The 14,256-nt window shown below is 39.2% G+C and overlaps 1 protein-coding gene across 14 annotated transcripts in view; it reads left to right on the forward strand.

The window, feature by feature from the left end:
* Dtna (dystrobrevin alpha) overlaps window positions 1–14,256 on the forward strand; it is a 344,317-nt gene that overhangs the window by 317,653 nt on the left and 12,408 nt on the right. For 7 of the 14 annotated variants that reach the window (XM_047525921.1, XM_047525920.1, XM_047525923.1 and 4 more), the window contains 3 exons: window positions 1,435–1,455; window positions 11,109–11,268; window positions 13,455–13,544. In XM_047525921.1, the coding sequence (XP_047381877.1) occupies window positions 1,435–1,455; window positions 11,109–11,268; window positions 13,455–13,544 (271 nt within the window). Of the gene's footprint in view, window positions 1–1,434; window positions 2,598–11,108; window positions 11,269–13,454; window positions 13,545–14,256 lie in introns of those variants that run through there. The other 7 variants (XM_047525922.1, XM_047525930.1, XM_047525926.1 and 4 more) reach the window with 2 other exon arrangements.

Genomic DNA, 14,256 nt, shown 5'->3' on the forward strand with positions numbered 1-14,256 from the left:
TTAAACAACCCTGGGTTCAATTCCTGGTACCAAAAAAAAAAAAAAAAAAAAAAAAAAAGGAATAACTTCAGTAAAATATTTTATCCCATTTTTATGACTTTTTCACTTTTTTATGACTTATAAGGGCCTAAATGCAAGTTATAAGTGGGAATATTTCCTTGGTCTTCTGTAGATAGAGGTTTTAATAAGGTGATCTGTGGAAGTCCTCTAGAGAGTGCTGTAATCTATTATGATTCTCATTGAAAGTGGCATTCCTTCTTCCGTAAAGCCTATTTCCTTCATCAGTATACATGAAATTACTTTTCATACAAATTATGGCCATGTGTCCACAGTCAGCTCAGAAGTGTCAGTGCTGTGTGGTCATCTGTCTTATGTAAGCAGGTCTGACCAGCAGGGATTGGAACTGCCACGTTCCAAAGGCAGAACTGGAACTGGTGGTGGGCGAGCAATGAAGGGAGCATCTCTGGGCAGCTCATGGGAGGCAGGACATCCTGACTTTCAGCCAAGGACCCCCCCATCCCCAAAACACCATTATTTGTCACTTCTGTATTATCCTTCCTTTCTTCTTTTTTTCCTTCCTCTTTCTTTATTTACTTTATATCCTTTCTTTGTCATTCTTTCTCTCCTTTCCTTTTATCCATCTTTCTTTGTCTTTTGACTTTCTTTCATTTCTTTAATAAACTTCATTTGAAACCTCCTGCATCCCAGACACTACACTTGTAACATATATTTCTTCATTTTTCTTTACTGTTTTATTCTTAGTCAACTTTTTTTTTAATGCCATTTGTGTCCTCTTTAGTAATCTGTTGGGAAATGTTTTATCTTCACAACAAAATTTACTCTATGTGCTTTAGACACATAAAGTGTAGAATTCAGAGTTGCCGTGTACTATCTATGGTAAGACAGGACTAGATCATAATAACTTCCTGCTGTTTTTTGCCTATTATCTCATTTGATGCAACAGAAAAGCTCTTTTCTGCTTCCCTTTCCAAATATGTCAAATGAAGAGGTCTGAACCCATCTTGCCCTCCACCAAATGACAGGAAACTGAAAAATGCCCCTTCTGGTGTTTCGAGAATTTCTGTCACCCTGACAATGGAAGTAATGGGATAGGAGTCCATTCATGTCCAGCCATCTTGGTGTCACCTGGTGTCACCTGGCCCAGTTGAACACAGCCTTTTATTAAGATGTGCAAGCACTGAGATAGATAGATGGTATTGAGAGATGGTTGGACATGTGAGCAAAGGAATGGGTCTGTCATCTCAAATACTGAGATTGATACTTAGGCTTGAACTGGAGTGACTGAGGTAGCAGAGGCCTGGACCTACCTTAAAGCTGTTGATGTTTCCCCCATCTTGCCTTCCTTCACCCTGTGTGCCTGCTCTTACTGGAACCCTGGGTAATCTAACTGTTATTGATTCAATCTTTCTGTAGGAAGAAGAACTGAAGCAGGGAGTAAGTTATGTCCCCTACTGCAGGTCTTAACTAACAGTGGAGGGGCCTGCCGTCCTGCTGTTTTTCTCATTGCTTTTGCCTCTAATGTATGTTCATGCTTCAGTTTGGAAAGAAAAAAAAAAATCATACTAATTTGCTTTCTTTTCAATGTAGTGCTTGAATTGAGATTATAAAATTTAGCATCTTTTTATAACTATCATGGCTGTTGGCACCAAAAGACCTATTACATCTTTTAGAAGAGGGAACAAATTGTAATTGGTTGGAAACATTTTAGATCCCCAGGGATACAAGTTTCAAATCAGTTGAAGCTTTTGGGGGGTTGTTGATCAGACCCCTCTCTTAATAGAATGACCGTGTAGTTACTAGAACTACACGGAGGTTAATGTTATCCCAAGACCCACAGCACACAGAAGGGAGCCTCCACATACTCTCACACCATGAATATTCAGTTCAGTTTCCATTCTACTGAAAAATCCCCTTTCATCACCTAAGTTATTAGGCCCTTTCCCCCATTGCTCACTGAAACGTGCTCAATCATGTAAAAGACTGTACTCAGTAACTGACTGCCCACTCCCCATATTTTTTATTCTTCCCCATTATAGAATCTCAGCTGTTGGTTGACAATAACCTCTAAAAAGTAGTTAACTTTCATTCTTTCTCTTATCACAAAAACATTTCTGCTCTGGAATTTCACAAGTCTGGCATGCACATTTATTTTCTGGATATAGGGGGCATTGTGACTCCCTGACCATGTCCTAAAATGGAACCCTGTTCAGGTTCAGAATCAGCAGAGAGAGAGAGAGCAGCATAATAAACAATAAATTCAATTAAAGCAAAAGAAAAGCAGCTTTAATGTCCAGTGCATGTACCAAACTATGTATGACAATATATGCCATTTGCTAGTGTTATTAAAAAGTTTCACATTATTTCCATGGATCAATTAGGACTACAGCCTGTCCAATATCAACATATCTTTTAATTTTTCTGTATACTCTTTTCTATATTTCATTGTGTGTGTTTGCGTGTAACAAAGAATGTTTGCAAAATGCTGGACACATTTCTACCCCTCATTCCCATGGTCTGTAAAAAAGGAAAGTGTTAAACCAATCTGTAATGTCAGACAATAAAAACAATGTGCTACATTATTTTGTATTTTGTGAAAAAAATTACTTTACTAAGCTTAAGTCAAATTTTAATGAGGGACAGTCTGCGTGGGTTAAGGTCACACCACTTGTACAGCCTGTATAACTGCCCATAAATGCATACGTGGAGTATTGCTATTATACGTTCAACACACTTAGATCATGGTAGAGAAAAATGCCTTACTTATAATACTTCTCTTTGCAAACAGCCTCTTTTCTTTCCTGTCTCCTACTTTTGCATGTGCATAGAAAAAAAAAATACTGCTCAAATATAACCTTCCCCCTTCTGGTGGAGAGAGAGGGCAATTATACTGTAGTTGGTCAGCCTTGCTTTAACCCTTTCCCAGGGGATCCTTTCCCTACATTTTCAGGCAGCACATTCTTGAAAGGGTCCCTAGCTCAGGATCTTTATAAACAGGTGGACACACGGAGCCAAATCATGGCAGTACCACCTCACCTTCCAGCCCCATAGCCTCTCCAGTTTCTGCACCTTGGACAGTCAGCCAGCAGTGGTACTGAAGCATTGGAACCTGAGGGCATCAGTACCACCCAGATGTCAGTTAAGCATTGTCTGGGTGTTCAGAGATTTTGCCTGCCTGCTTTATCTATTTGCTTTTATGCTCAAGCCTTTCTTCAAAAAGGACCTGGAGCAACTTACAACAAAATATATAAACGATGACTCCGTGAAATTGAAATAGAAAAATCTAAAACTAAGGAAAAGGAAATGCAAATATGTTAATCATAAGGGACAAGGATGTTACTCTGAGCTTTCTGGCAATGAATCAAACAGGAAAATATGATCTGTGGTTTTATCGGTATAGAAATACCAATTTTCAGCAGAACAAAATTTCTGTGGCATATAATACAAAAGGAAGTCTTCACTGGGAACTTTAGAGAAAGAGTACTGAAAAATAAAGTGGAAAAATGCAGTCAAAGATTTCATGTGGCTGTTTCTTATACTGACCTTCAGTCAAAATTAAAGACAGAATTCCATAAAGCCCAGCCCTGTAGAGGAAGTTCTATAAAGAAAACAAATGCCATCCAAATCTATAGACTTCTCATGGTATAACATGATCTAAGGAGAGAATTTAGAGGTTTTAGATTGGTATCTGCTTCTAAATTCTGTTTTTATTTATGAGCCTTTCCCCCTTGGGGACATTCTCTTTGTAAAATCAAACTTAAAACACCCCACACAACAAATTGTGCTTGATTTAATAACCTCTCCATGCTTTATCATAAGTCTGTGTGGTTCAATGTAGTGTTTTATTATACTGGTATATATAATTCCTACTTATACTGTTTCTTGTTATGGGTAATGCATGAATTTATCCCCCTTGAGGAGAGAACATGAATTTTTAAAAAATAGTGCCTGTAATATAATATGATGATTATGGTATCACAAGCAATAAATTTCTTTTTTACAAAACTTGAATTGAAGTTATCCTACCCTCTTTCTTCTTTGTGTATCTTTAAGATTTATTGAAGGAACCATAAAAAGAACAGTCATAAAAAGTTCAATAATGAAGGCAGCAGCTGGGATGGAATTGCAGTAACAATATGTTCCTGAGTTTCTGGTATACTTCCAGTTCCAAATATTATGTGCCAGACTGACTGAGTTTAGAAAGTAAGGTCTCAATAATAATTTTCTTACAAAAATTACAAGACCTGTATCATGGTGCTCTCTGCTCTTCACTCACAGCTGTAAGATCTTGAGTAAGTAAATGAACTTCCTGATAATTTATTTCAAACATACTGATAATATGTGGTTCACAGAATTATTTCACATATTTTAAAAAATTATGGATATGAAAGCACTCTATAAAAATACTAGATGAATGTCAGCTGTAACTATGTAGGTATGTATATGTATCCAAAACTTTTTAAATTTGACCCATAGTTCACACACACACATACACACATGCACACACAATGACTCACACACTGACTTCCTTCTTTACAGTTAACTAACAGTGTCTCCATCAGGAAAAGAAATTTGAACAAGATTTAAGTTTGTTCATATTTCTTGTAAGTGCTTGTAACAATAACCAAAAAAAGAAAAACTACTTTTATTTTAGAAATAGTGATAGAGCAATCCAATAAGATTTTCTTTTCCCATTTCTGGTAACATAGATATGCTCCTAGGTATGCTAATCATTTCAGAGTGTTGCTGTCACCCCTCTTGGAGGAGATGTTTCTGAACAGCCAATACTGGGGAAGGCTGAAAGTGTTAAACTTTCTGTACCATGTTCAATGTGAACTCCAAGATCTTTTCTGAAAGTTTTGTTTGTAACACACATTTTTTGTTTGAGAGAGGTGATTGGCACAGGATGCATATTTTAGTCAAGGATCAAAATAGAGTTTGTGTTTATTTGTAGTGAATTCATTTTTTGAATTTACAGCAAGGATTTACTACAGACTTTAGAATCAAATTGTTCCTCATTTGGGAGAATAATGTATGTACTTTGATATTCCATTGAACAATACAATTTAGTGGAGAAAAAAATGATCAAATGTCATTCCAAACTCCATCCCCTGTCCACATTCTCTTCCCTGTTTAAATTGGATGGTCCAATTAACTCAGGAAATTCTTGTCCCTCGAGTTCCAATTTCTCCCAGACACATTCTGGAATATGAACAGACTGGAAAGGACCACTTTCACCAGCCTAGGTTTCTCCTTCCTTTATTTCCCTTGCTCATTCTCTTTGGTGAGTTTTCTATGGAGTCGAGGACCAGTCAAAAGTGAGGGAGGTGATAATTGACGTCACAGGTGATCATCTGCAGCATAAACACTAATATCCAGTGTTTTAAAATGTACCTTTTCAGATTGTACCTATCTTCTTAAAAAAAAAAAGTTGGAATTCATTCATTAGTCCTAGAGAAGTAAAAGTATTTCTGTGCTTAAAAATCCTGGAAGATAACAGACCCTCTTTACTAGTTCAGGATAAAGTCTGCACCAAATTTCCCAAGTGTAGCTCCTTGCCCTTCTCTTCCTCATTTTTCTCTGCTCCCCACAAGGAATCTGGTGCTGTGGCTACACTGGCCTCCCCAGCATCCGCACTATACCCCTCACGCATCCCATGCCTTGCTCAGGCTAGTCCAAAACCCAAGTGCTCTTCTCTCAATACTCCGTCTCTCCTGCCTGGATATCTCCATTGTTTGAACCCAAGTGGAAAAAAGCCCATTGCCTGACCAATCAGAATGAACCACCTCCTCTGTGTCCCACAACACTTTGTACACGTCCTTCCCTTTAAGAAGCCATGTTATAGAAATCACCATCAATGCCATGACAGTCGGCGAACGTGTATGGGAGGAGATGACAGTGAATGTGCCACAGGGCTTTGCTGTGCCTTTCCAGGCTGCTAGGTGCCACCAGGCATGACCAGGCTGCATTCTTAGACAGACCTGGAGGCAACCTTTCCAGGACTTGGGGAGTGGGCTGCATAATGCCCTGCCTTCCGTCGGGGTGGGCTGATTCAGCAATTAGACTGCTGCCCCTTTGCTTGAAGCAGCCTTCGTTTCTAGAGCTGAGTAGAAACTAAAATACTTCCTGGGGAAAAAAAATCAGAAAATTTATGGATCTTGTCAGACTTTTTAAAAATTGATACAATAGCAGGTTGAGTGGACTCAGAGGATGGTGTGTGGAAATTAATTTTTCATTTATTCTCTAGGAAGAGAGCTATTTTAAATTTGCCAAGTGTGATATATGCTTTCCTTCTTCAATAAATCAACTCTCTCCTTGGGAATTTTAGATCTATATATTGATCTGCATGGACCATTGTCCCCTAAGTCTTTGCTCCATTAATCATTGAGTAATTTCCAGGGGAGTGTGTTCACAGGGATTATTCAACTCTAAGTCCTGTGAAGTTGTTAGCAGATAACTATGCTTCATGGTCCAGCTAGAGGCCACCCTTCTACAGGAGTCACCGCCTATGAAAATGAAACTCAGTGTATCATCACTGATCTGCTCCAATGCCAGTAAGCAACTATCCTTTCCTAGTACCCCTACAAGAATGGAACAGAGGGCTAGGGAGATAGCTCAGTCGGTAGAGTGCTTGCCTTGCAAGCACAAAGCCCTGGGTTTGATCCCCAGCACCGCAAAAAAAAAAAAAAAAGAATGGGAACAGGAAGCAAGAACAGAGGAGGTGTTTTCCACACCAGTGCTAGGAAGGTACCATCCATCAAACTGGGCAGTTCTCTGACAAAGACATGGGGCCAGGATCACCCAGGCAGTCAGCATCCTACCCCCAGAAATCTGGATAAGGATGGATATGCCTTGAGAGTTGCAAGTTGTAGGAAAGATGCAGTTGAATCTTTTAACACAGAATCTTCCACCTAAATTCTTCACATAATCAGACTGCTTGAAATTGCACCAATTAGGGATTCATTTGGGAGATGGTAGCTATTAGTCATTCACACATTGGCGTAACTTAGAGTCAGTCAATTGTTTTTCCCTTAACACATAACCACAGCCAATTATTTTTCTCTTAACACAGAACCACTCATGGGAGTTTCAGAGAAAAGAAACAGAAAGGGGTAGGGAGAGATGGCTTTGAAGATCAGGCACTAAGCAGGGAGGGACTGGGCTGAGAAGACCTTTCTGGGAGCCCAGTGAACTGAGAGCCGGAGACAGGCTCACAGAAAGGAGGAAGGGCCAGATGTACACCTTGGTTACAAATGCCCCACAAGCCTCCTATGCCAGAGAAACTGGCATAACAGGTGTAAGCAGGGCTGGGGTCAATACAGCCCCAGTACAACCACTAAAATATGGAAATATGATCCATAGCCCATATCTGAAATCATGGGGTCCTGATATGTCCCAAATTCAGAAGTGTCCAGGTTTTTGAAAAGCAGAATGATACAGATATTATATCAACAGCTTCATGTTTCATGAGAACCAAATTCATTATGAAGCAATATATTATTGGCAAGAATTTGGGGGAATATCAAAATTACAGAGAAGAGATTGGGGGAGGTCTGTATTTCCGTATTGATGCATGAGCAGCCCGAAGGCCCCCTGCCATTGGAGCACCCACACCCCTCCCATGATGAGGATGCTCTCCAACAGCACACCACAGTGGGACCCTTTTCAGCCTGCAGTTCACTAAACCTTTCTAGATGAATCACAGAGTATGTGATGACGACAACATTCACACTCCTGAGAAGCAGCTGTGCTGCCTTGGGAAAGCCCTGGGTTTGTGGTCTAGGGGCTGGGGCTGGGGGTCCTTTTCATCTCTGCCAGTCACTATCTCAGAGACCTTGGCTAATCCAGTTTTCCCCTTGGAACCTCAGTTTGTCAATCCATAAAACAGGAATAATAATACCTTATTTGGTTGTTAGGAGGATTAAGTGAAGTATGCGGGGGCGGTTAAAGACAGACTACAAATCATACTTAAATATATTATCATTCTACTACTATATGAGGAAAATGGAACAAAAAATATATCTAAAAATGTTTCATACATTGTAAATTACATACAAAAAGTGATATTTTATTATTATTGTGAACTTCCTACCAAGAACCTGGCTTCCTAGAGTTGATGTGAGGCCAAGAGGAAGCTACTGCTACCAGCACTCTGTCCCACTTCCCATCTCCGGTCCCCACTTCCTGCTGTGACTAGTTCTTCGGTTAAGAGGACAGTTAAGAAAGACCCAGGAGCCCTGCTGAGGGCCCTGCCTTGGAAAGGATGCACAGGAGTGGTGGTCCAGCCAGGCAGCACTCAGACCACCTACCTGACATCTGTCTCCTTTGGGGGACACGCCACCAACCATAGTCCCTCCTCTAGCCCAGAGCACTCAGAGCACTGTGGGCTCAGCCACCAGCTCTGCCACTCTGGCTCCACCTCCTGAGAGCAGTTCTTTTCACTCTGTGAGCATTGGGGTCCACAGCTGCATATTTAGAGGGATAATGCCTACTTCACAGGGTCATGGAGAGCAATCAATGAGAATGTACATAAAACCCTTTGAATATCACAAAGCACCACTCAGGTGTGCAGTTATTTATGACTGGCATGGGAAGCTGGGGACACAGCAGTAGCTCACAAGGTTTCAAGGTAATGGGGCTGAACTGCCAACGTTCGCTGGGAAACCAGACCCCTCCTTGAGCAGGCTGAGGAAAGCAGGCTGCAAACATCGCAAACCAGCAAAGTTCTCTCTCCCGGGCCTGGAAAGATCATTGCAAGGTACTGTTGAGAGTGAAAGAATGGAATCCTCTGCCCTTTGGGCGCCATATGAGTTCTTTTCTGTGCTCTGTTCTGGTTTGCTTCATTTGAAATTCTGGGTTTTTCCTCAATTTATAGTTTTGACAATTGTGTGTGAGGCTGAGCCCTGGAGAGCTAACGGCATGGCATTCACAAGATTGATGTTGTGTATTTTAACTGCAAGCAGCTGAACCCAAAGCAAAGATCTAAATAGAATATTCCAGACCATCGCTCTCACGGTGCATGTCTAGGAGTTTGAATGGCTTACGATGAATCTGTGGGCCTCGCAGTGGAAGAATTCTCACCCTAGCTGGCCAGAGTGACAGACGGGGATGAAACTGGCTTCCTAGAGTTGGTGTGGACCCCTAATCTGTTGTGTTTGAACTTGAGGGTCTCCTTGCATTTTCTTACATGCATGCTTGATTGTCTTCCTTTGTCTACTAATTATTAAAACAGGGAGACTATTTCCAAGAGACCTCATTGTAGAGACAGCGTCTTAAAAATTCAAGGTGTCACAGTGTCGGAAAGGTTTCATGCCAAGTGCAAATGCAGAGAGAAGGGGCTTTTAGTTGTTTTCTGCTTTTTTTTTAAGTTTATCATCTCAGGCATTTTATTATAGTAACAGCAAGCTAACTTATACTCCATATGAATAACCTTCCCTAATTCCCATAACACTATGAAGGATTGTTTTCTACTTCTATCTTTACTTCTTTTAAAATTCTACTATTCTCACTCTCCTGCTAGAATACTGTTTTCTCACAGGCAAAGAGAAGGACATTCCCTGCAGGAAAACAGTAACCAAGAGTTAGAAACCAAGATTTCTGGAACCCCAAATCACAATGAGATATCACTTCACGCCAGGAAGAATGACAGATATCAAAAAGGCAATAGATATGCAAAGAAAAGGGAGCACTTACACACTATGGATGGGAGTGTAAATTAGTATAGTTATTGTAGAAAACAGTATGGAGATTTTTCACAAAATTAAAGATAGAACTGTCATATGACCCAGCAGACCCATGACTCAATATTTGTCCAAAGGAAGTGAAAGGAGTATGTCAAAGAGATATCTTCATTCTCATGTTTATTGCAGCACTATTTCAAAAGATGGAAAGTATCAATGAATTAACAGATAAAGGAAACGTGATACACGTACACATGGAATATCACTTAGCCATAAAAAATAATGAAATCCTGCCATTTGCAACAACATGGATGGAACTGGAGATCATTATGTTAAGTGAAATAAACCGGACACAGAAAGACACATACTGCATGATCTCACTCACATGTCAACTATAAAAAGTTGTTCTTACAGAAGTAGGAAGTTAAGTGGTGGTTGGCAGAGGCTGGGAAGAGTAGGAGAAAGTGAGGGATGGGAAGACTGATCAGTGGGTACTAACTTACAGCTAGGAGTAAGTTCTGCTGTGCTATTGTATAGGAGGGTGACGATCACACCCCACTATATCATGTACTGTGTATTTCAAACAACCAGGAAGAATTTTGAATGTCTTCACCATAAAGAAATGATAAAATGTTTGAGTAGATACGTTTAAACATATCTGATTCAAACATTACCCAATGTATACATAGATCACAACCTTACATGGTTACTGCATAAATATGGTACATTTTTACATTTTCGTGTACCACTTAAAATAAATTTAATTAAGCAAAGGGGGAAAAAAAAGAAAACAAATTTCTTTTTTCCTCTTCCCCATTCAAATCCCTGAGTCGCAGGGTAATTTGACACAATCAGCTTTTACTGTAAAATAAAGATTAAACAATTTATACCTCACTTGATTCTTAATTTGAGTCTTAATACACACAATACGGCACAAGACATGATTTAAACTGCGAATTCTTCTCTAAAGATGATGCCGGTACAGAAAGGTTGGACATTCAGGAAGAAAATTTTCTGCCTCCATTTCAAATAGTCTCCTACTTTGTATTTAAAACTTCCTCTTCATTGTGTTTTTACTCTACACAGAACTTTCTTCAGGGAGAAAATACATACCTTGTAATTATCTCTGATTAACAAGAGCTTCATCATATGTACACACATCTCATATATTGTAGTACAGTGCTGTACTAATATTCTTAGCTTTCAATATTTAACCCAAATTTCAGATTATATGAAAACAGGATCCTATATCACCTACACCCAAAACCCAGGTTTAAGATTACCTACTCAATGACCTGAGATTTCCTCCTGCTTTGGAATTTTCTTGTGTTTAACTTTAGACCAAGGCATTGGGATGGCATATGGCATTTTCTTGGGAAAACAAATTAATGACTCGCCTTGTCTCTCCAGACCCAGGGGGCAGGCTCTCCTCGATCCTCCCCCAGCCACACCATCAGCAGGCCGATCCCCATGCCCATCCGGTCCGCGTCCACTTGCTCCACCCCAACACACGCGCCTCAGGACTCTCTCACAGGGGTCGGGGGAGACGTACAAGAGGCGTTTGCACAAAGTAAGTGGTTTGCACAAAGTAAGTTCTCTATTTTTTGCTGTGGTTTACTTTTAATGGACAAATAGTTCACCAGATCCACTGAGTGATGGATAGTCGCCAGAGCCACTCGTACATACCCCAGGGTTTCCTGGGTCAGAACCAGGCCCAGGCATCTTAGAAATCCTGTTTTGATTAGTTCACTGTTGGGCCTTACTGTGGTTTCTAATACCCTGCCCTATTCCTCAGTAAGTCTTTGCTGCTCAAGGCACAGGAAATCTTTTAGCCAGAATCCAAGGAACCTTTAGAAATGCATTTTAACATTCCGAAAGAGGTTATTTCATTTCTTCTCTTTACAATTAAGCAAATTCAAGAATCTCAGCTGTTTAGCTTTGAGGTGACAGAGAACTCATAGTCATTTTATAGACTCTCTGTTGAGATGTCCTAAAGAGAGGAATCATTGCCTCTTTGGTAATGGAACTGCAAAGTTAGGCCTCCAGGGTCAGCAGAGGACAACAAAAAGGGATGGAGATGACAACCAGCACTCTACACCTGCAGAAGTAGGGGGCCCAAGGCAAGCGACTTAAAACTTTCTTACAATCAATTTTTAAATTTATAGAGCAACAAATCAACAACAGAAAAGTTCCTCCTATACCACTTTTCAATGAATAGTTTTTTCCTTCTCAACTTTTGGCTTATACATAAATACATATAATTGTATGTGTGTAGGACACATATTCTTTTTTTACACAAATCAGACCAAGCACTGCGTTTTGGTCTACAATTTGCATTTTCTTTTCGTGAGTAATGTGTCATGAACATTCTTCCAGGTTCTCACATAAAGATCTAAAGAGAAGAAAAAGGTTTGATTCTTACGTTTTAGAGTAAAAGGAAGCACAAACAAAATCAAATGATAAAAACAGAATCAAGGAAACCAATTCACAAACAACTATAGAAACACAAATCTTAAACATCACCTTTTACCTTGCAAAATTTATAATTTTTTTAGCATCAATAATATGCAAAAATAGCCAGTGTGAGGAAACAGACACTCTCATCCTCCACGTATGAGGGTAAAATCTTAACATATTTTAATGGGAAAGAATAACAGACTTTAGTCTGTTTCAAGGGAAAAAAAAGAGAGTCCACAGAAGGCTTTTTCTTCTGAGCATTGAATATGATTCAAGAGCTGTTTATGTAATTCACAAAGGAACATTCTCTTTTATAATTGTAGAAGGAAAAATATGCTTTCTCTAAATCATCTTTTAGAGAAAGTATAGTATTTTAAATCAATTTGTGCTTTCTATTATAATTAATGTTTTCACCCAGCTACTTTGATTTTCTGATTTAAATGCATTTATTATTTTACTTATTTAATATTGCTTTCTGAGAAATGACAATGAAATGGGGCCTAAAAGCAGCCCTTAGCTCAAATGTTCATTCTGAATAAGGTCATTTGTAAGTCAGGTATTTGGAATCCTGTGTACTTTTTTCCAAAGATATTATGATAATTAACCCTCTATTCCATCTCTACCTTGCCCCACTCCCAGGACAGCCCATTTAGCCCTTATTGAGCCTGAAATATAAGAATAATCTTTTTCTACCATAGACTATGTTCCAACTTAGTCCAAGTTCAAGTTCAAGGTACCTGCTATGCATCTATTTTGGCATTAGGAGCAAGAATCCTAACCTTTTTTTCATATTCTGGGAACATTCAGAGCATGGGCTTCCCATTCCCAACAGGCACATAGCTACCCCAGTGTATCCCAGGGCTACTAGGGAGAGCTCTGGAAACCCAGAAGGAGCCTGAACCTGTGCTGTCAGAGACCAGAATCCAGTGTGCTAAGCCACAAGGTTAAGGCTGGAACAATAACAATAGCTATGAAGGTGCAGCTCTCTAGGCAAACAAGAGCCTTACCTGGGATCATTCCAGTTTAAGTCAGGTGGCCCCATCTTATTCCAAAAAATGTCCCAATTTAAACAATACCGTATGCTAATCTTCTGACATCAGGGACCACTACCCTATGCACAGTGGGTTTGTTTGTTTGTTTGTTTGTTTGTTTTAGGGAATGGACCAAAACACTTCTGAAAAGAAGTATTAGAAGTTTTCTAGCTAAAGGTTGTCAGTGGAAATGATAAACAAACAATATAAAATTTGGGGCATGGGAAAATCTCCAATTTTTTTAATTATTAATTATTCTTTCCTGAAGGTTCAAGAAGAAATTTAAGGAATGACTTGCTAGTGGCAGCAGATTCCATCACTAATACCATGTCCTCTCTCGTCAAAGAGCTGAATTCTGGTGAGTCCCTGGTGCCCTCTCATTTGTCTGCTCATCACAAAAGTATCTGTAAGTCCAAAGGGCCTCTCTTAGAGACCTGCTCATTGTCACAGTTTGAAAGGTCTATATGATACCTTGTTGATATATTCAGATTTTTTTGTAATGTTTGTATTTTGTTTACTAGAAGACTAATAATACATGTTCAATGTAGAAAGTTTGGAAACTGAAGAAAAGTATTAAAATTGACCCATAATCCTAGAATCCAAAGATGACCATTGTTATATATAGTGATCCATAGTAACATGATGCTGAAGTTATTTTATAGGGTAAAGTGTTTTATGTACGTATTCTGACTCTGGTGGCTTGAAACAAATGATCATTTGAATGAGGCTAAACTTAAATTTTCCTTTGCAGTGTCTCCTAAGAAAAATTTGCTCAGAAAACAAATAGCATAATATTGTGGGGTCACTTCAACCTCCTAATACTATACAGAATTTTTTAAACTTTTGCAGAAGGAAAATACACATGAATATCTTACCAGTTACTAGTATATCTCTATCTATTCCATAAAGCAGATCCAGCAAGGTATCTGTCTCGCAAGATACTAGACAGCTAGAAATTACAACTATAAGAATAAAACTTCAGGATTAAAAAAAAATCCTGCACTTAAATTTCTTAAATTCTCTCTAATAAGAATTAAAGTAACTGAAAGTTGTGGCTATAATTTCAGATT

The sequence above is a fragment of the Sciurus carolinensis genome, chromosome 15 (genome assembly GCF_902686445.1).
Source record: "Sciurus carolinensis chromosome 15, mSciCar1.2, whole genome shotgun sequence".
Taxonomy (NCBI): Eukaryota; Metazoa; Chordata; class Mammalia; order Rodentia; family Sciuridae; genus Sciurus; species Sciurus carolinensis.